At 38.9% G+C, this 20,739-nt stretch overlaps 1 protein-coding gene across 1 annotated transcript in view; it reads left to right on the forward strand.

Moving 5' to 3' along the window:
- The window catches only part of LOC144638723 (uncharacterized), an 84,350-nt gene that overhangs the window by 59,982 nt on the left and 3,629 nt on the right, over positions 1-20,739 (forward strand). Inside the window, exons 6-20 of the mRNA XM_078497949.1 lie at positions 308-350; positions 424-470; positions 714-762; positions 1,419-1,465; positions 1,915-2,002; positions 4,240-4,319; positions 4,706-4,844; positions 6,293-6,517; positions 7,025-7,232; positions 7,884-7,978; positions 8,326-8,466; positions 9,061-10,542; positions 11,125-11,352; positions 14,422-15,396; positions 15,990-16,733. Of these exons, the coding sequence (XP_078354075.1) occupies positions 308-350; positions 424-470; positions 714-762; positions 1,419-1,465; positions 1,915-2,002; positions 4,240-4,319; positions 4,706-4,844; positions 6,293-6,517; positions 7,025-7,232; positions 7,884-7,978; positions 8,326-8,466; positions 9,061-10,542; positions 11,125-11,352; positions 14,422-15,396; positions 15,990-16,733 (4,591 nt within the window). The remainder of the gene's footprint in view (positions 1-307; positions 351-423; positions 471-713; positions 763-1,418; positions 1,466-1,914; positions 2,003-4,239; positions 4,320-4,705; positions 4,845-6,292; positions 6,518-7,024; positions 7,233-7,883; positions 7,979-8,325; positions 8,467-9,060; positions 10,543-11,124; positions 11,353-14,421; positions 15,397-15,989; positions 16,734-20,739) is intronic.

Consider the following 20,739-nt stretch of genomic DNA (forward strand, 5'->3'; position numbering starts at 1 on the left):
CTCTTCTAGTCAAACTCATTCAGTTGTCAACTCATCTCGACTGAAACTAATAAGCAATTTCTTTGCTTTTAAATGGATGCCAGTTTTTTGTCCTCTCATTCATCGATCTATCCTCTGAGGCCCATGGGCAGTAAGTGGGGGGCGAGGGAAAGAGTTGCATCTGAATATGTTTAAATTAGCTTTGGATCCAGTAGGAAAGGCTGGAATTTAGATAGCTAAAATCTCTCTTTAATACACAATATATAAAATAATAATTAACAACTTTAGATTAAATCTATTAAATAAGTCTGTTTCAATTTTCTTTCAGGAGCCAAATTCAGAAAATGGAACTTCTAGTAACACTCATCAAGGTAACAGCGCAGAATTGTGTACTGAGTTATTTATTTTTAATTTATGGAATTTACAATTAATTTTATTTTTAAGGTGATGATGCTGATGGTATGAGCTGCATTGTTACCGACGTAATCCAGGTGAGAGGCTTATATAAACTTTCATGAATACATGTACAAGCAGGACACAGGAAAAGTTTGTTCAAGTTACCTAGTTCAGTCAGCTATTTATATTTCTTAGGTTGACCGGTTTATTTGTATATATCTGTCAGTCATGGTAGCCTGATTCTCAGATGGCCCGAGGACGGTCGCTCTCACTCCAACTGACTGGTCGCTTGCATTATGATATTTATGACTGTTGATGTTACCATTTGAAATTTTCAGATGTCACTTTTGGACAGTTCTCAAATGGAAATTGACGACAGCCAACAAGGTAAGTTTCTTTTCAAGGAGAAAAAAAATTCCTTATTCTCTCTCGCAGAAATAAAATCAAATGACTAAGTGACGACCCTTGATTTTGCCAAATATATGGTCCTCCTCAGTCCTAGGTATGTTGTTCCGAAATGGTGGAGAACTGATCGTAAAACATAAATTAGAAACAGTTTTGGCAGTTTCTGCTATGTTTCTGTGCTAAGTAATAAAATATCACTCTATGGATAAACTCTATGGATACAGAAAATCTTGCTTGAAAACCTGCAGAAACACTGAACAGAAAATCAAGTTAACTTTTGAAAACCTTAAGACCATCTGATTTTTTTTGTGCTGCATGATTGTGTGATGTTTTTTGTAACGCAAAAAGGTGGAAAGTATTTGCGTTTACAAACAGGAAAATTGGTTAATGACAAGTCCGTTACTTCAAGTTAACATATAAAAGAGTCAATGAATGACAGGAAACATACTGACTCAGGATTTTCAGCTATCCTTTTTCCAATGAACCTCTGGACACGACATTTCAAATCTTGCTTCCCGCAGTGAGGGTTTGGAACAGGGAAATAGTGGAGAACATTTCATACCTAATCTTTTATGCTCCTTGTGGAGCAAGGACTCAAGATTATCTAAAAATAGAACACTATCATTTGACGATTGCAGTGACTCCAGGAGACAGAAACAACAACGTACATCAAGACCAATTACGGGTAAATCCATCAATGACTATCAATCCTCCCTTGACATTTACATGTAAGAGAAACCCCGACCATTTTGTCACATGTTCTGGACCAATGGTCTCTAGCAATAAAAAGATCCAGCAAATCTGCAAAAACGTAGCAAAATATTTTTAAATTCTATTAAGGTATATAATCACAGTGATGTCATGTTAATGGATCTTTCCTTTTGAACACAATTTTAAGCAGTGATCCAAGAGAAACCATTCATTTCTGTCAATCATTTTATTTCTGTCAATCCAAGTATAGGTTGCACGAGAAGAATGCATGTACACAGAACCTTGTTATGTTATTACCTGTTGTTTTGGTATACAGTTCAAGATTTCTTTTATCGAAATACAGTTGGTTTATGGTTAAGAAAAAAGTAGCAATAGAACAAAAACTAGGTCATAATTTTGCAACAGTTTGTTTTCCTTTGATAGATGTCTGACAGTTCAGAGGAAGGTTCCTCCTCTGCTGACACTTCCACCACCAGTGGAATATCAGGAAGTGATCTTGATTGTACAGAAGGTTGGCAGAATTCTATAAACTGCATAAATTTAAATAATGAAAGAACTCCCCATTTAACCCAAATGGTAGGCTTACTTTCCGGTTCTGGCATTGTGTAAGTCAGGATCACAGAGTTTATCTAATGAGTATGTGCTGTTGTGAAGGGTACGCTTGGTTGACCAGTTCAAAAAGCTCTCTGAATACTGCCTCCTTATTGGGCAGAAAAATCTTTTGTATTTTCTTTGTATTATTCTGCCCAATCAGCGACCAGCCTGACTACAGTCCTTTTGCTGTGTTCTCATACGAAGTATGTACACAAAGCCAGCTCACTTGCCATATCTGTCTTGCTTGTTCACCAAGAATTTGCTCGGGAAGGAAAAGTTTCGGCTAGTGCCTCCCCTGGTCGCAAGCGTCGAAAGTTTCACTGCCATGCCCGCTGGAAATTGGATTTTTCCGTTTTAAGGCGTGTTGCGATCTTGCTGCATCGCTTTCTTTGCAAGCCTTTCTCTCCCCTTCCATGCCTTTTCGGTTTTGTACCTGCACCCGTCACAAACCGCCTTAGGTCGGCCGTCACACTCACACACTTTACCAAAAATATCTTCGAATTTTTTGCGGAATTCTCTTGAAATGTTCCTCTTTCATTTGTTGTCCAAAAACACATAAGAACACAAACGACAACAATTGTTTACACTCGCAGAGCCGCTCATATTCCACGATCGAACAACACTTGATGTACTGTTACCAATCAACGACCAGCAGAGGATGAGTGCTAGAATCTCTGCTTGCACGCATAGCTAGTCGGCCACTCGACACATCTGCCTGGCTTGTTCGTGAAAAATTTACTCTTGTATGATTTATATAGCGCCATATCCATGGCTCATGGCGCTTTACAGAAAAATATTATTAAAAAATAAAATTTACTTAAAAAATTTACATAAGTGATAAAAGGAAATACTAACAAATAAAATAGCTAAGCTGTAAAATGGAAATAAAACTAAGAATCATTAAAGCCTTTAAATGAAAAACTACCTCATTAACTAACTAACTTAACTAAGTAACTAACTAACTGTCTAACTAAACTATCTAATTTACTGGTTAACTTTCGCTTTAAGCTGTCATCGACCTTCTCACAAAAGATCTGAAAACATCCATTTCAGCAGTGCAACTAGCATATCGCACACAAACCTTTAAACTCGCAAACAGCATGCAAGTGTTATGATACCTGCGATCATCTCCAATCTAAAGAATCCGCCGTTTCACCGCAGGCATGGCCGTCACACTTTCGACGTTTTCAAGCAGGGGAGGCACTAGCCGAAACTTTTCCTTCACGCCTCTACCAGTTTTCAACTTAAGGTAAAGGAGGCTATCCATATTCAAAAGGAACTACCTTGCCTCAATCAGCAATTACACCATGTAAATCTAAAATTATCCTTCTAATTCACACATTTTCACGTTCTGTTGTTACTACTTGTCTTAATTAGCATTTTTTCTACTTATTATTCAACTCACTGTGCTTTGTAAACCATTCAGATGACAGATGCTCTGTCGAAACATGTCTTTGAAACTTAAAGAAATTGTCGTTTTTCTTAAAAACTTTTCCTTCCCGAGCAAATTCTTGGCGAACAAGCAAGACAAATAATTTTATGGCGAGCGAACTGGCTTTGTGTACATACTTCGTATGAGAACACACCAAAAGGACTGTAGTCAGGCTGGTTGCCGATTGGGCAGAATAATACAAAGAAAATACAAAAGATTTTTCTGCCCAATAAGGAGGCAGTATTCAGAGAGCTTTTTGAACTGGTCTGTTAAGACTCTTTCCCCAGGGGCACCTTTCAGTCAGTTTTCCCGCAGTTTCGCGCTATTTTTTACCCGCATTTTTGCGTTTCCCTCGCCCCACTAAGTGCTCTAACTGCCCCTGGGTCTCCGAGGATGGGACCTTTTGTGATCCCGATCCTTGGGGAAGTAGCAATCCAGTCCTAGTCGCTTTATGCTATGAAAATCGGAATGAGCTTCCGCGGCGAGGGCCTTCTTGCCCAGATGTGGCTTGAGCTTCTCTTAAGCTTCTCTTTCACAATGTTGAAAACCTGCTGGATAGGCTAGTTTTCAAATACATTGTACATCGAGCCCTGGCATCGAGCGCAGTTCATACGTCTGTCTGTCTGTATGTCTTTCAGTACGTTGTTGTAGATTAATTGATCATATTAGCAGCGAGGAACCTGTCTTATTTTTAATGTTACTCCCTTGTTGTCACAATTTAGTGGAGTTGGCCCTGGTACGCTGGTTAGAAGAAAATCTTAATTTTGAAGTAAAAATCAGACCTAATAAGAGTGCTCCGCAGGTAAGGCATTGTTTTGTTCACTGCAACTTAAACCGGTTCGTTCTTAAGAAGGGGAGGTTCCATAATAAATAAGCAATGAAGTAACTCCTTAGGGCACTACGTCATGTCTGGCACTTTGATGCTATACAATTATAGGTTTGTTTCTCGTTTTTTGACAAAAGCATCTCTTGAACTCATTCACTGGAGGATAATGGGATGAGCAATTACGTTCTCCAAAGTGGCCATATCTCCTTATCCTTGGTAAATGTATACAATAAAAAACATTGACATGTCTTCTTTACCAAACAGACAAAAATTGAAAGAAATGTACCTCATATCACTTCCGTATAATCAGTAGCTAACTGGACATTTCACGACTCAAATAGCTTTGTTTTAATTTTTTATAGGGTGGAGATCCTTTTAATTTGACATTCAACCCAAAGCTACACCCAGCGGTTACATCAGGACTTGCTACATTTGGAAATGTAGGCCCAGTAGAACTAGAAAGATCAAAGAATGGTTCCCTTTTCGGAAGCAACATCCCAGGTTTGTAGCCGTTAATGTTACGTTTCAGTTCTACTAGACTCTTCTTGATGCCTCGTATGGTTGCAGGTTCCTGCAGGTCATCTTGATAAATCCTCAGCCACTATCACAGTAAACAGCACCTTGCTGTATCTTCACTGCTACAGGGACACCTCAGAGTATCCAGACGCAGCCATGCTATTGTGGCGCCCACTAATGTAACCCTTCCTGCAATGGAAGTACAGTGGAACCCCGATATAACGATATTCCCGATATAACAATGAATATTCCATGTCCCAGCAAAAGTTACAGTAAAATGTATGGGACAGAACCCCGACATAACGATCTTCGATATAACGATATTCCCGATATAACGATGAGAATTTAGCGGACCGAATGTAAAATCCTCCCGATATATCGATATTATCAGTGCACAGTCACATTTTATTTGCAAAACATCGAATTTAATACAATAAGGTTACGGTAAACGAGTCATCTCTAACATTTCTAAAAACAGGTTTGTATGATGATATACGAAAATGATGCTGTGTTCTAAGCCTTCTTATCAAAATTATTCTCTTTATCCTCCTCTAATATGCAGTAAAAATTACTTGTTAGGTTTACCCCGATATAACGATATTTTCGGTTATTTTACGGCCATATCATTATATCGGGAGTTTCGATATAATGATTCTTCGATATAATGATATTATTTTACTGTTCCCTTGGCATATCATTATATCGGTGTTTCACTGTATGAAGCTCCTCAACTGACCCTTTTAGACATGATAGCCACGGCATACTTTCGCCATGGTGTACCCCTTCTCATTACTGACTTAATCCTCTTGATACGAGGTTGTTTAAAACTCTCTTTCATGCTCAGTTGATGGGTTGTGCACGTAATCATCTCGGTATGTAGGTAACCTGTCAGCGCCACCAACTGAACTGACATTACCGAGCAATAGGGAAGGATAGTGGGTCATAATGCTTTGGAGACTGATTGTGATGGTCGTTGGAGTCTAAGACTTGCATCATTTCTCAGTTTCCAGAGGGCTATCCATGTCTTGTCCTTTCCACGCTAACTTTTAGCAGTCGTTTTTCTCTGGTAGTGATGTCCTTGACACACCTGGTGGTGGTAGGTAGGTAGGTAGGTAGGTAGGTAGGTAGAACTTTATTTTAACACGATAATAAGAAAAGCTAAAAGCTTGTGGGGTCGTGTATTTAGAATGTATTTAGAATATTTAAAATGTAGTTCTTGTGTGTTTGTTCGTTTAAACTAGTTAGAAAATCTGGTAAGATTGGTTAAGGGTTTGTAGAAACGTATGTTGTTATTGTCTTCCCGAAGAGAAGAAAACAAGAGCAAGTGACAAACAGCCTTAAAATAAGTTCATTTCATCCAAAATGATGCCCAGAATTTCAGGGGTCCTTAACCCAAGGGTTCTTACACTGATTATTTTGAACTTTTGCTGCAGCCTCACCAGTACTTGGTTGGGTCCCTGTTGCTGTTGAATCGCAAGATGGTATACGACTGGGGCAGACTGAAATTTACTATGGAGATGAAGAGGAAGATTTTCTCCAACAAATAGTAGTCAATCCAAGCCTACAGAAGAGGCTTTTTGACAAGTATAATAGGTATCACAGCTTAGGTGGCAATCTTGAAACCAGTGGAGTTGACGCGCAAAATTATGGAACTTTAGGTTAGTTGGTTTGAGTTATTGTGCTTGCCCATTGCTTAGTAATTGTTCAGATGTGTTCATCGCCAAAAAAGGATGCAAAAACTACTCACCATGTTGATTTTGCTCGTGAATCGGACTGCTATAAAGAAAAGTGGACTAAAAAGGAAAATCAATACTGTCATATACACCTTAACGTCTGTAGCCATGTGTAAACCATATAACCATCCCTTCAAGGTTTTTTGAGTCATTTCATCGCCCTCTTTGTAGGAAAATATTCAGAGTAGTCACTCCGAGAACAATCCTGTCCCTCAAATGATCAGCCCCCTTTTTAAAGAAAAATGCCCTCTGCTATATTTTACATCTGCGATACTCTGTTTCCAATCGTGTGATAAAAAAAAAAAACTGTAAAATTTCTGTCTTGCCAAGACTAACAACAAAGAATCCTGTTTCTGTGCAACTATGTCTACCATCATGTTTAGTCTGATGTTGGTAAACTTTATTAGTAACCTTTTCATTCACCTTTCTTAGGATTCAAACAACCAGTCCAGATGTTAAGTCACTTAGTTTATGCAGCAGCGGAAACTGACGCCCTGCAATTTATTGAGCTGATTTTCAGCTCTTCAACTGGAAGACTAGTATTTGACGCTTACAAGAACAATTCAACATTGCCAGAGGTTATTGCCAAGGATCATGGCAACGAGCAGACTGCACGTTACCTTAAAGACGTAAATAAAAGGTACATTTTTATGACAATGTTGAAAAGTTACAGTTATATACAGCTAATTCGACAAAGGTTGTCGGAAAACGCACAAAAGTGCACGCGACAAAACCGAAAGGTGGTCTGGGTATTCACTTTAATTTTGCATATTGGCCCAGAGGAAATGTACAAGTTTGCATTTTTGCACGTGAAGATTTTGTTTTTCTTCTCAGAAGGCCTTTTTTTGTAGCTTTACATGTACTTTAAGTGACGCATGTCTTTGAGTTTTGAAAATTCTTCTAAAATTCAGCGTGCCTAAAAGTACCTTGTTTCCCCATGTCTGAAGAGAAAGATGACGTGCAAATTTGCGTTTGTCATTTCGCCATCTTATTAGTATTCAGCACATGCAGTTGCTCTCTTCTTCTACCCATACCACCTTTTGGTCTTGTCGCGTGCACTTTTGTGCTTTTTTCTGAAAACCTTTTTTCTAATTAGCTATACTATAATAAGTGCACAAGCTCGCTCTAAAACCTGTAAGCCCGGGAACAAAGTGGAATTTCCAATATGACTGACAATAAATGAATAATATTAAATGTTTTGTTTGTTCTGATGACATGGGCTCTGATCACTCACATGATTTGCCCTTTATAAGAAATATATTCTATCCACGATTCATTTTCCACTTCACAGATTTTCCGAGGAGATAAGAAATGGTAAAGAATGCTCCCTGGCAATAGATTGGTCTGAACTCGCAAAAGCTGCTGAGGCAGCACAAAAACAACACGGTAAGTAGATCACAATTCCAGATCATCTATTCCATTCAAAGTTGTGTTTTCACATCATCGGTATTTGATCATGAGTTAATGTCATTGCGACGATCGTTCATACATGTTACTTTTAAATGTTTGTCCTTTACAATGCTATAGCTTACGCACCATCAACCACCGTGATATTTGTAATATTTTCTTATGTGGGTATGCCATAAGTTTGTTTCTTTTTTTCCCTTTTCTAAACAAAACTATTAAGAAAAGTACAAAAATAGTTATGAAAGAATTTTCCCTTTATGTTATTACTGCAAGAACCATTGATCTTATTTTTCTTTGTTTATTTGTCTTCTTCGATTCTCTAACAGAAATTACCGGTCACGAAAAAAACTACCAAATTGAAAGGGATGTTCCCAAAGAAACAGGCTACTTAGGAGATGTTGATACATCTTCCATTGAATCATCCGAGCAACAAAGTTCCGATTCAGAAGATGATATTTCAAGCAAAGGTAATATAATTATTATTTAGGTCAGAGCAAATAAAAATTTACTTCATCTTTTTGGAAGGCAAAACGTGCGAATTGTTAACACATTAACTTTAACTTAAAGATAATCTTGCTGTGGTTATTGTTACACACAACGACTGATGATCCCATCGTTGCAAAAAAGGCAGTGGGCATGAGTTGAAGCTCTCCACTTCTCGTTTTGGAGCACATTGTAAAATGGGGGAGTTACACGTCGAATTTCTTCTACGTCACAAGAAAAATTGTAGATGTATCGGTATTCAACTCATGTACACCTGAAAATAGATGGTCAAGAATAGTATCCAGCAATCCTCAATCACTTTAAAATAGAGACACTCGGCTAATTATTGTCTGCGGTCCACCAGGAGTTAGATAGACGTCAGTAGCCATTAACGTGGCACACCAATTGGAGGCTCTGGTCTACTTTCCATACCTTACTAAGGGTACTGAAAGATTCTGATAAGCTTGAAGAGCTTTATTGCCTTCGTGTAGGTAATGAAGTATGTCCAGCATTTAGCAGCAAACAAAAATATAGCCCAAAAACTTAATTAAAAGCTTAAATATTTTTTTTTATTCAAGGTCCAATGTTTCCCGAAGATGACGGATTAGAAATGAAAAATGCGAAACCTGAACTCATTGACGTGAAGACACAAGTTGAAGATGTTGTGTCAGACGTGAAAGATGTGAAAACTAAAGTAACAGATGTGAAAACACTAGTGGAAGGTGTCGGGTCAGACGTGAAAGATATGAAAACTAAAGTAACAGATGTGAAAACACAAGTGGAAGATGACGGGTCACATGTGAAAGATCTGAAAACTGAAGAAACAGATGTGAAGACACAAGTGGAAGGTGTCGGGTTAGACGTGAAAGATCTGAAAACTGAAGAAACAGATGTGAAAACACAAGTGGAAGGTGACGGGTCACACGTGAAAGATCTGAAAACTGAAGAAACAGATGTGAAGACACAAGTGGAAGGTGTCGGGTTAGACGTGAAAGATGTGAAAACTGAAGAAACAGATATGAAAACACAAGTGGAAGATGACGGGTCACACGTGAAAGATCTGAAAACTGAAGAAACAGATGTGAAGACACAAGTGGAATTTGTCCGGTCAGACGTGAAAGATCTGAAAACTGAAGTAACAGATGTGAAGACAGAAGTGGAAGATGTCGGGTCAGACGTGAAAGATCTGAAAACTGAAGTAACAGATGTGAAAACACTAGTGGAAGATGTCGGGTCACACGTGAAAGACGTGAAAACTGAAGAAACAGATGTGAAGACACAATTGGAAGATGTCGGGTTAGACGTGAAAGATCTGAAAACTGAAGAAACAGATGTGAAAACAGTAGTGGAAGATGCCTGGTCAGATGTTAAAGATGTGAAAACTGAAGAAACAGATGTGAAAACACTAGTGGAAGATGTCGGGTCAGACGTGAAAGATCTGAAAACTGAAGAAACAGATGTGAAAACACTAGTGGAAGATGTTGGGTCACACGTGAAAGACGTGAAAACTGAAGAAACAGATGTGAAGATTCAATTGGAAGATGTCGGGTTAGACGTGAAAGATGTGAAAACTGAAGAAACAGATGTGAAAACACTAGTGGAAGATGTCGGGTTAGACGTGAAAGATGTGAAAACTGAAGAAACAGATGTGAAAACACTAGTGGAAGATGTCGGGTCAGACGTGAAAGATCTGAAAACTGAAGAAACAGATGTGAAAACACTAGTGGAAGATGTCGGGTCAGACGTGAAAGATCTGAAAACTGAAGAAACAGATGTGAAAACACTAGTGGAAGATGTCGGGTCACACGTGAAAGACGTGAAAACTGAAGAAACAGATGTGAAGACAGAATTGGAAGATGTCGAGTCACACGTGAAAGATCTGAAAACTGAAGTAACAGATGTGAAGGCACAAGTGGACGATGTCCGTTCAGATGTGAAAGATGTGAAAACTGAAGTAACATATTTGTTGACACAAGTGAAAGATTTTGTGTCACATTTGAAGGAATTAAAGGCAGAAGCTATGGATATGGAACAGCCATTGCAAGCAGAAAGCTCAGAAGGTAGGATTTAGTTCTAGTTTGATTATAGTTTCCTTTTTCGTTTTTGCTTGGTGATTTGTAAAAAGTGAGTGAAAGCGATGTTGAATAGAATCCTAGTTGCTCATTTCTTCCTTAACTGGGATAAGTTCTGGCCTGATTGGCAACTGGGCTCAAAGGCAGACTTAACCTTACCTTATGCTCTGCCACCAGGTAACAATGAACGTTTCAGATCTCTAGGACCCTCAAGTGTAAATATATACTGAGTATTAGAAACTATTTCAAAACAAATACATGTTTTCTCCAAATATAATTATTGGAACCCCTTAATTCAATTAGCATGCAGTCCTTACCCATTTTATTTTCTTTGACCCTTCAAATAACGGGCTCTGTTGGCCAAGAAGAAAAGTCAGTAGGCCTTGAGCCTCGAACCCATGAGCTCTGCGATACCAGCGAAGTCCTCTTACCAACTGAGGTATCAAGTCAACTGGGAGCTGGTCACTTTGTGAGCTTATAACTTTGTGTGCTTTTTGAAAAGCTGCAAAACTTTAACAGTCAACTACATTTGCAAATAACTGTAGTAATCTGTTCATGTTCTAACTCTAGCTAATGAAGAAGGTGGAATTGTGTACATTGGAGACTTGGCTGACCTGACTGTTGGAGATCTAGAGTTAAAGGAAGAAATCAGAAGGAAATTACCGGACAAAAACAAGCTTCCCTTGGAGGAACGAATGGCAGAACTAAAGAAATTAATTACAGTAATCCGAGGATCCATTCAGAGCATGGCGACGTTAAAGGAAAATCTTGATGGCATTTTCAAGAACAAGGAATTAGGTAACTAGTTGTAGACTACTGTAGCCCAAGGATATGAAATTGCTGTGGTTATTTTGGTCTTTTTTTGTATTTTAGAATAAGGGTTGCACATAATAAACGACAAATATAAAGAGTGTACATCTAGCAGGGTTTATAAAAGCTTACAAACAAGTTCAATCATCAATGTTCTTCTTGCTGGATTTCGCACCTCTGCAGCTTTGACAGGCTTTTGAGTATTCGCATTAAAATTCTACAAGCATTTTGAGTACTTGAATTGTCCGGGCTTTCACGTTTTCACACAAAAATTTTATAAGCACTTTTAGTGTCTTTTCTGATAGTTTTGTCATTTTAAACTTGTGCAGCAGCTGCCGTACGCTATACTGCTTCTTTGTTTGTTTTGTCCAAATTTATGTACCGGTAATAATGTCAAGAGGTGATGTAAATGAACCATTAGGTGGGAAATAAAGAACATAAAATAGATTTGGGTACCGATGTCTGCTCGACTGCAAAATGAGAATTTAATTTATTTCATAACAAAAAATGAATCAATAATTTTTTAAAAAAGAAATCATTTCGTGATGCCAATTCTCGCTACGCCATTACGCCGTTACCCGTTACACGTCTTACTTCAACAACCAGTTTCATTTTTTGACCTCGTACAACAAGAGGAAAAATCTTTTCATTTTTCCTCTCTTTAATCCTTAAAAATTATGTGTAATTCTCATCCCACGAAAACTGCTTCTGTCAAAATTAAGGGCTCTTGGACTAGGCGAGAGGAGTCTACCCATGTTCCGTGACTATTTGAGTGGTAGACGCCAGTTTGTGAACATAGACGGACACCATTCGACCCAGAGGGCCTTAACATTGGGAGTACCACAGGGCAGCATCTTAGGTCCAATCTTATTCCTTGTATTTATTAATGATCTACCTGCAGCACTGCAGCACTCCGTGGCCGATATTTATGCCGACGACACAACTATTAGCTACTCCACCCATTATATGGCGGCACCGAATGACATCTCAGACGGCCTTCAGACGGATAATGATGAAATGATGAACTGGTCAGCAGACAACAAAATGATACTAAACGAATCCAAAACAAAATCCATGCTTGTTACTGGTAAACGGTTAGGCAAGAAACTGGAACAGTCCACTCTGCAGTAACACGTAAATTCTACTGAACTTGAGCAAGTGAGCTCGCATAAACTTTTAGGGGTCACGATTGACAGCCAGCTTACCTTTGACCAACATGTCGAAAATCTATGCACGAAGTTATCGCAGGAATTCGCAGTGTTGCCGAAAAATAAGACGCCCTCTGCCTCCTGATCAAAGGAAACTCTATTATAATGCTACGACCAAGCGGTCAATGCTATATGCATCAACCGTGTGGACATCATGCTCTGCTGAGAATTCGCAAAGAGTATTTAAACTTCAGAAATGCGAGCACGTGTAAAACTTAATGCGGATACTAAAGCGAATAGCGTACAACTGTTTAGAGAATTGGATTGGGTTCCATTTTATCATGAGGCAAATGCAAATAGGTTATCAATGGTATACAAACGACTGTCTGGGGACTGTCCATATTATTTGTCCCAGAGGCTGATAAGAAACGCTGACATCAGTGAAAGATCGAGCAGACATGGACTACTAAACCTCATTTTACCTTTTAGTTAATTCTTTTTATATCGATTTCGTCATTTTAAAGTAATTTTTACCTAGTTTTTGTATTATAGCGTATTTTAACTAAATTTTGTAATTTGAGATTCTTAGAGTTTTACCATTATTTTTTAGTTTTTAAATGTATTTTATATTAGAGGACCACTGGTTTTTCCGTTTTTTACTGTTACGTGTTCACCCTCTTTAAATAAAGTTGATTATTATTATTATTATTATTATTATTATTATTATTATTATTTCAGTTTCATTCATGATTTCCAATTGGGAATTTTTAATTATTTTTAATTTTAAATTTTTAATTATTTTTATTTTTAATTTCTCATTTTCATTTCGATTTCCCATTACCCATTCCCCGTTTTAGTAACGTTCATTTATTTCCTCGGTCGTCGGATACTTGTCAAACAATCGACTGATATGTAACCGATATCACTAGGTACACAATACCCAAAACGTGTTGATGCATAAACGGTCCTCTTGAAGCATGTTCTCTCAGACTGTAAAAAAAAACAAATGGAAAGAGATGACTTATAAACAAATACAATGAATGTGCAATGTTGTTCCTAGAGGCTGCTATTATAAGCCAACAACGCGCATGTTCTGGGGACTGATGAATATGGGTGCATGCTAGAGAAAGTAGAGAAAGGAGTATAGGTCACTTGCACTTAACTTCGAGTGGCTTATCCGCAAATATAATTTTATGTAGGTTGTAAGTAATACCGTATTTACTCGAATAAGCGCTGCCCCCGAATAAGCGCCACATTTGGGACAAAAAAGTTAATAAGCGCCGCCCCCGAATAAGCGCCGCAGTCCTGATGGGGCGCTTATTCGAGGAATTCCGTTTAATTAAAACAGCACTACAAAGCAACTCTTTACCAATTTTGGACGTTTCTTTTCATCAAAAGCGATGTTTTTCCATTTTTCTATCCTACATTCTTCCAATACGTAGTTCTGTAAATGCTATGAAGGCTGCAAACTTTGCCAGGGCAGCTGGTGTCACTTCTGTCTTCAGCAAGAGACGAATACTGAAAATCAAAAGGCGCTATTTTCAATTACTGTAAAATGTTAGATCCTTTGTGGCGTCCAAATTTTAAATAAGATCCGCCCTCAAATAAGCGCCGCCCTCGAATAAGCGCCGCAATTGAGGCCCGACAAATTTAATAAGCGCCGCGGCGCTTATTCGAGTAAATATGGTATGATTTTATATATTATCATTAGAAAGGAATTGATTTATTTACGTAATACTTTATCCATGTAGTATTTGGTTGTTTGTTTTTGAGTATTTTTATATACGTGTGCTTTCACTTTTTCTCGAACATATTAGCTAAGTCCAGCTAAACTGTAATTCGAGAGTATGAAATATAGCTTTGTATGTACGTTTTTCGTGACTGGTGCCTCTGTATGTCGTTTTTGCAGGTAGTCCAACGACATCTCGGAAAGACACTGTCTCCACTAATCTTGACAAGTTGCACAGCATGGTGGGCCTGCTGCCGTTTCAGGACGAGCAGTCAAACTATTTTATGTTTTCTTACATTGTACAGGATATATTTCCTAAAATCTTACGCCAGGCTTTTAAATCCAGGTGGGACGACACCTTTGGATACCTCCCTGGTTTCCAGCTGTGGGACGACTCCACCTTTGTTAGAAATCTGTTTCACGCAACAGAAGGTGGCCATACCAGCATTCCCACAGACCTCTCCTATGAGGACTGGGATTGTACCGCCTTGTTCCGGGCCACTATCTCCTCGCGGTCCTTGGGTTCACCTTCACGTTCACCTCCACTTCCACCATTTTCCAGAGTGACACCCACGATAGAAAAACACAGGACACTGTTTGATTTGTATGTGAGTCACAAAAGAAATCGCCCTAGCTTCTTCCATGCATCAGTGTTAAGCCCAACAGGAAATGATTCTGAAACGTTTGCACTTGCGATTGATCAACTTCGTCGTCTAAGGAACTCAAACTGGAATTCACCCAGTTCCAAGATGGACAAAGAAACATTTCACCAGCACATGCAATACGCCAAAGATGCATTCAAAGCTTTGGGAGTTACGTTAAATTCCACCGATACAGCTGGATATTTGATTAAGTTGAATAAAGAGATCAGAAGGGAGTTGCAGAAAGGAAACTCCATCGTTTTAAAAGAGGTGGAAGGACATCTACTTGAAATAATGTCAGATATTGCTCAATTAAGCCTGAAACGTCAAATGGATCTGAAAGAAGCAGAAGCAGAAAGGAAAGAAGAACTCAAAGATCTTTCACATCAGTTACAACTTGCTAAGGATGAGTTTGAAGAAACGAACAAAGCATTAATTGCAGCAATCGGAGAATCCATCAAGACGGTGGTGTTAAAGGAAAATCTTGATGACATATTCAACAACAAGGAGTTAGGTAACTAACTCTTAATTATTGGCTTGACAAAAATGTCAAAAGCTCAGTGAACTCTGGTCCATTAAATTATAATAAAAATATTAAGATTTAATTAAAATGAATTACAAAATGTCCGAGTAATTGCGCGCGCTGTGATTGGTCAGTTTGACTTCATTATAGCTCCATAAAGCACGCTGCACACGTCACGCGCGTGCCTTATTGAGTTATAATGCACGCTGCTTACGTCACGAGTTTTAGCGCGCGCAATTTCTTTAACATTTCATAAAAGAAATAAAAAACTTTCTCCTCGTGCATTGTTGAGTTATATAAGCACTTGGGAATTTTTAAGAACACTCGAGAAGTGCGAGAAGCACTCGGCTGTGCCTCGTGCTTCTCTATGCCCTTCTCTCGTGTTCTTAAAATTTCCCGCCTGCTTATATAACTCAACAATGCACTCGGGTGCGTTTTTTATTTCTTTAATCAACATGCTTCAGGGAGGGTGTGAAACCTCTGACCGAAAATGTGGAGAACTGGATAACGCGGGCTCGTGCATACGAGAGAGAGTAAAGAAAGAAGTAGAGCACGACTGATGTGTCTGTATTTCATTTTTGCAGGTAGTCCAACAGCATGTTGTAAGGACACTTTCCAAAATTGTGCCCAGTGGACCAAGTATCCGCCGTTTGGGGACGACCAGCTAAACTTTTTCAAGATAACATCAATTGTAATAGATGAATTTCCTAAGGCCTTACGTCAGGCTTTTAAATCCAGGTGGGACGACACCTTTGGATACCTCCCTGGTTTCCTTCCGTGGAATGACTCAACGTTTGTTAGGAATCTGTTTCGCAAAACAGAGGGTGGCCGTACCAGAGTTCCCACACACCTCTCCTATGAAGAATGGGGTTTTACGTCTTTATTCCGGGCCACTATTTGTGCGAGGTCCTTTGCATTACCAGACATCAGTGGACAACACAGAACATTGAAAGATCTGTACGTGAAGCCCAGACACTGTGATGAGAGGTTCCATGCATCAGTGGTTAGCCCAGAAGGAAACGATGATGAAACATTTGCACTTGCAATAGATCAGCTCCGTCTTCTAAGGAACTCAATTCACCACTCGCTCAGTTGCAAAATGGAAAATGAAGAATTTCGCCAATACGTGCAACTCGCTAAGGATGCGTTTAAAGCTTTAAGAGTCACGACAAGCTCCATTGATGCCGTGGTAGGCTTATCTGAGTCAAAGGTGTGTACGGAGACTTTCCAAGAGTCAGAGGAGGACAAAAGAAGAGAATGTTCGGAAGTAAACAAGTTTCTTCAAGAAGATGACAGACTTGGTGACGCAATGAGAAACAAGGAACTAGGTAACTATAAACTCTTAATTGTTATTCCCCACCCCTACAATGGTATCTTTTTTGCGTTTTCTGTTTTTTTTTTTCTGAAATATTTGTGATGGGCTGTAAATGAGGTCCAATGGCCAGTCAAAATTCATCCTATCTTTGTTTCATCCTATCATTGCGGCTGCTGAAAATCCCGTACAACTTTAATATGATGCCATCGGATAAACTTGTTCCCAGTTTTGAGTTGGAGTGAAAGCATACAGCTATATGGTAAATGAGTATGTATCCGTATGCGACAGTGCCGAAAAGTATAATGGGCAGGGTAGTTGACTGGTGATGCATTTGCATTGGCATTTGCTTTCGTGTTCTGGAACAATCTTGAGAGAAAGAGAGAAAGCCTTTATTTAAATAGGGTTACTCCATCAGCTTTTACAATAAAAACTGTTATCAATAGAGGCCCTAGTAAAAAGTAAAAAGTCGCTAAAAGCCTCACAGTGTACCTAAAATGGAAGTTAAAAAGATTAAAATATATAAGAGTACAAAGATTTAAACTAAAATTATGTTGCATTTGTATAAAATCGAAAGATATAAAAATTACATATTATTTTGATAAGAGTTATAAATTTGGCAACCGGAATAATAAAAAGACTTTTTCGCGGCTTCTGTCCGTACTTTAGGCAGATGCAATAAATCAGCCTGCCTTGTTTGTCTTAGTGCTACATCTCTATTAAAAGTAAAATAATTTTTAAAAAATTAGGGGACTTTTCCATTAATACACCTACAAACTAAATCTTCTAAAAATTATTTTGACTACAGCTGGCTTGCTTAAAAAAAATTAAAAAAAACTTCGTGTTGTTATTTCTTACTAGTATGCACAGCGTATTCCGGTTTTCTTCTCTTATCCATTCTACCTATTGGCATTTTTCGCGTACGCTTTTACGTTTCTGTCGGATCAGAATTTCTCGAAACAGTTGTACTTCAACAGTTTCAGATGTGAAATCGATTCCACGCAGCTCGAAAAAGCGTGCAAATGTTGTCGAATGCGTAAACATTTTCACTAAATGGTTCCCAGTCCAAAGGAACAGTCATTAATGAGAACAATTTTTTTCGTTTTCAGCGAAGTGGGAATTAATAGTAATCATAACCTCGATCAAATATTATCCTTATTGGCTGTTTTTATGCTAGAGACGTTAAAGCCGTCTGAAACCTTAAAGCTGTCTCGAGACGACGTTAACGTCTAGTATAATAACCGGTATGCAATGCATACTAAGGCGAGGACGTTCCAGTAAAGCAAGACAGTATTAGTCCGGCGGATAGGTAAAAGTATTGTGCACTTTATGATAAAAGCATGAAACTTGGCACACTAATACTATAAATCATGGTGAACATTTCAAAGATTATAGGCATCCTGGATGTGACCTTTGTCAGGGGGGAGGAGACATTTTCAAAATGGCCGCCAGCGAGATTCTTTGTTACGACAACATGAAACAAAGCGACTTGGTACAACGTCAAATTGCCATTTAAATGATATATACTTATTGATCTAACACCATAAATAAGAAATATGGTATCAGCATTTCTTTTAAAGTGTCTTACAGTCTTTGAGTGGTCATTTCGAGGCTAAATTTATATATGCAAATTATGATCTCATTTTACCAATATCAAAAAATCCCCTACATTTACTTTATGACTGTTCTGACGTAAGCTCATATGCGATACAATCAATTTAACCAACAAGTGTCCCTGACATTTGTGGCGATGTTGATGTAGATGTTTGCATAACAATGTACAGGACAGATTTTCTTTTACGCATCTACACCGTTCTCTGCAGCGTTTAGCACATCCACTCATTGAGGGTGGCGACGACTGGTTTTCATGTTGAAAAAAAACTCTTTAAGGTCAGCATCGCGCACTTGAATGGCGATGTATATTGTTGAAAACAAATGCCGGTCCCGTTTTATGGACGGTAGCTACTCCTGTCTGCGGTTTTTTGCTTTATCAGGACGCCACCTGAGTAAACTCAAATTGCATGTTCTTTGGTATTCTATTGATCACTGAGTCGAGTTGTGCGTTCTACTATTCGGCTGTTAAAGAACTCGTTGCAATGATGTTCGCTAAGCTCTTTCAATTGGCGGACAAAATCGATGACTGCTGCATCCATTTCCTTCCGAGTTCCAAGAACTAAAAGGTCACTGCTGGTTTGAGAGAATGGCTTGTCCATATTGTCCATGGTTTCAACCAAAGCTCTCATATAAATTGATCAAGGTATCGACAGACTGCAGATACCAAAAAAGGGAAAAAATAACAGAAAAATACATTTTAATAAGTCAGGGCACCTGGCTGGTCCTCGTGCTGATGAAGCTGTGAAACTGTTTTCTTCTTCACTAAAACAACGCGAAATTTGCCAATAATCCTGGCCATCTCTGTTCCAGACACCATCCATCTCAGTAGTGCGGATGCTGTAAACTCCACATCTCCAGTCCATTTCTTTTCACGAGGGCATTGTTCTGTTAACGGCTTTCATCTAAAGCCATCCTAGAGAAAAGTCGCTGTGTCTTGTTAATGGTGAACTTTTCCTTTCAAAATACTTCCAATATTCTGGGGTGTTTACCATAGAGCATAACCATGTCACGCATGTAAATGGCAATGGCACGTGAGAAGTTGTAGTGGTTAAGATAATGTACCAGCCACTGAAGTTTTGTTAAATTCTTTACATACAATTCAGCACAAGCTGCCAGAGATGGAACTGTGGACTTTGAAGGGCTTGTTTGCCACTCAACGTATGTTGCCTGTCGAAGCTTATACAGAGCGCAAGCTGTAATCTGATGTGCATTTGGGGGTTTCTTTACATGCACCGCTTTCAGGAAAGAATTCGAAGTACCTGCTGCCCCTATTTCAGCTTGTATTAGTACTGACGTCCAGCCACTGCCATTCGAAAAGATCTCCAAGTGCTTTTAGCAATGCCATCTTGATGTGTTGGCCACCCAACATTTCTGCAAATGACTCTTTCTCATTCGTTTTTTGAACTTTTTTGGCCACATCCACTAGATTTGCAATTTTTAATGGTGAACAGTGGTTGATCAAATGTGATGACAGGAATTTTTCTAGGATTAAGAACTGCCACAGCCTTTTTTACCACATTCATGGAATGACAAATCATCGCCACTGACTTCTAGTCATTCGGAAAAAAGAGGAAGAAGTGCGCTGAATGCTGAAGGACCATGAACTGGGGTCTTTGCTGATTGTAGTCTTCTTGAGTGGTATGCATCCCAAGTTACATGCAAGTCCTTATCACCAGCACTCTCATAATTTTCATCGATAATCTTGCTGAGGTGATCGGACCAGTCATTTTTTTCTGCTACAGCCTTATTCACCAGACTGCAGCTGGATTGTTTCAGTCCACAAATTTCTGGAACAGGAGGCTCGTTCTTTGTGACAGTGGCTGCCGGAACAAGTTTATAGCTGTATATCCCGTCTTGCCAGACCGCGTTATTGCCACGATGTTCAGTGTCGGGGTGCTGAAACAGTGTTTTATGCCTGTCCCATGGAAGGATCCATGTGCACTAGTTGCTGTTGGTTCATGGTCAATAATATATCGACCGCTGATGTCGTGAACACATCAATGTTTAGTGTAGACGGGCAAACTGTTCCAACTGTCTCGAAGTGGCTAGTTGCCAAGGAAAGTTGCCAAGGTCGACTGAAGGCAGTCCTAGGACACGGTCAAATGAAACAGATAATCCTAGCCTGTAAAGTGTATCCTCTAGATCTTTTGATCTTTGTTAGACATGAGTGTACTAATGCACATAGAAATAATGGCCGCGGCGTCTATCGTTGTTCGAAATGTCTGGTGTTCGAAGAGGGTTGTTGACGCCGGTGCACGCAAATGTTATACATTATAAATAGTGAAAGAGAAAGAGAAAGTTGTGACAAGTAGCTAGCTTTGTCCATAATGTTTCTCCCACACACGATCAATGTAATAAGCATCAGCAATGATTCAGGCACCGAATTTTCCTGACAATCTTCTGTGAAT

Source organism: Oculina patagonica, chromosome 14, assembly GCF_052425735.1.
Source record: "Oculina patagonica isolate OP01 chromosome 14, crgOcupat, whole genome shotgun sequence".
Classification (NCBI taxonomy): Eukaryota; Metazoa; Cnidaria; class Anthozoa; order Scleractinia; family Oculinidae; genus Oculina; species Oculina patagonica.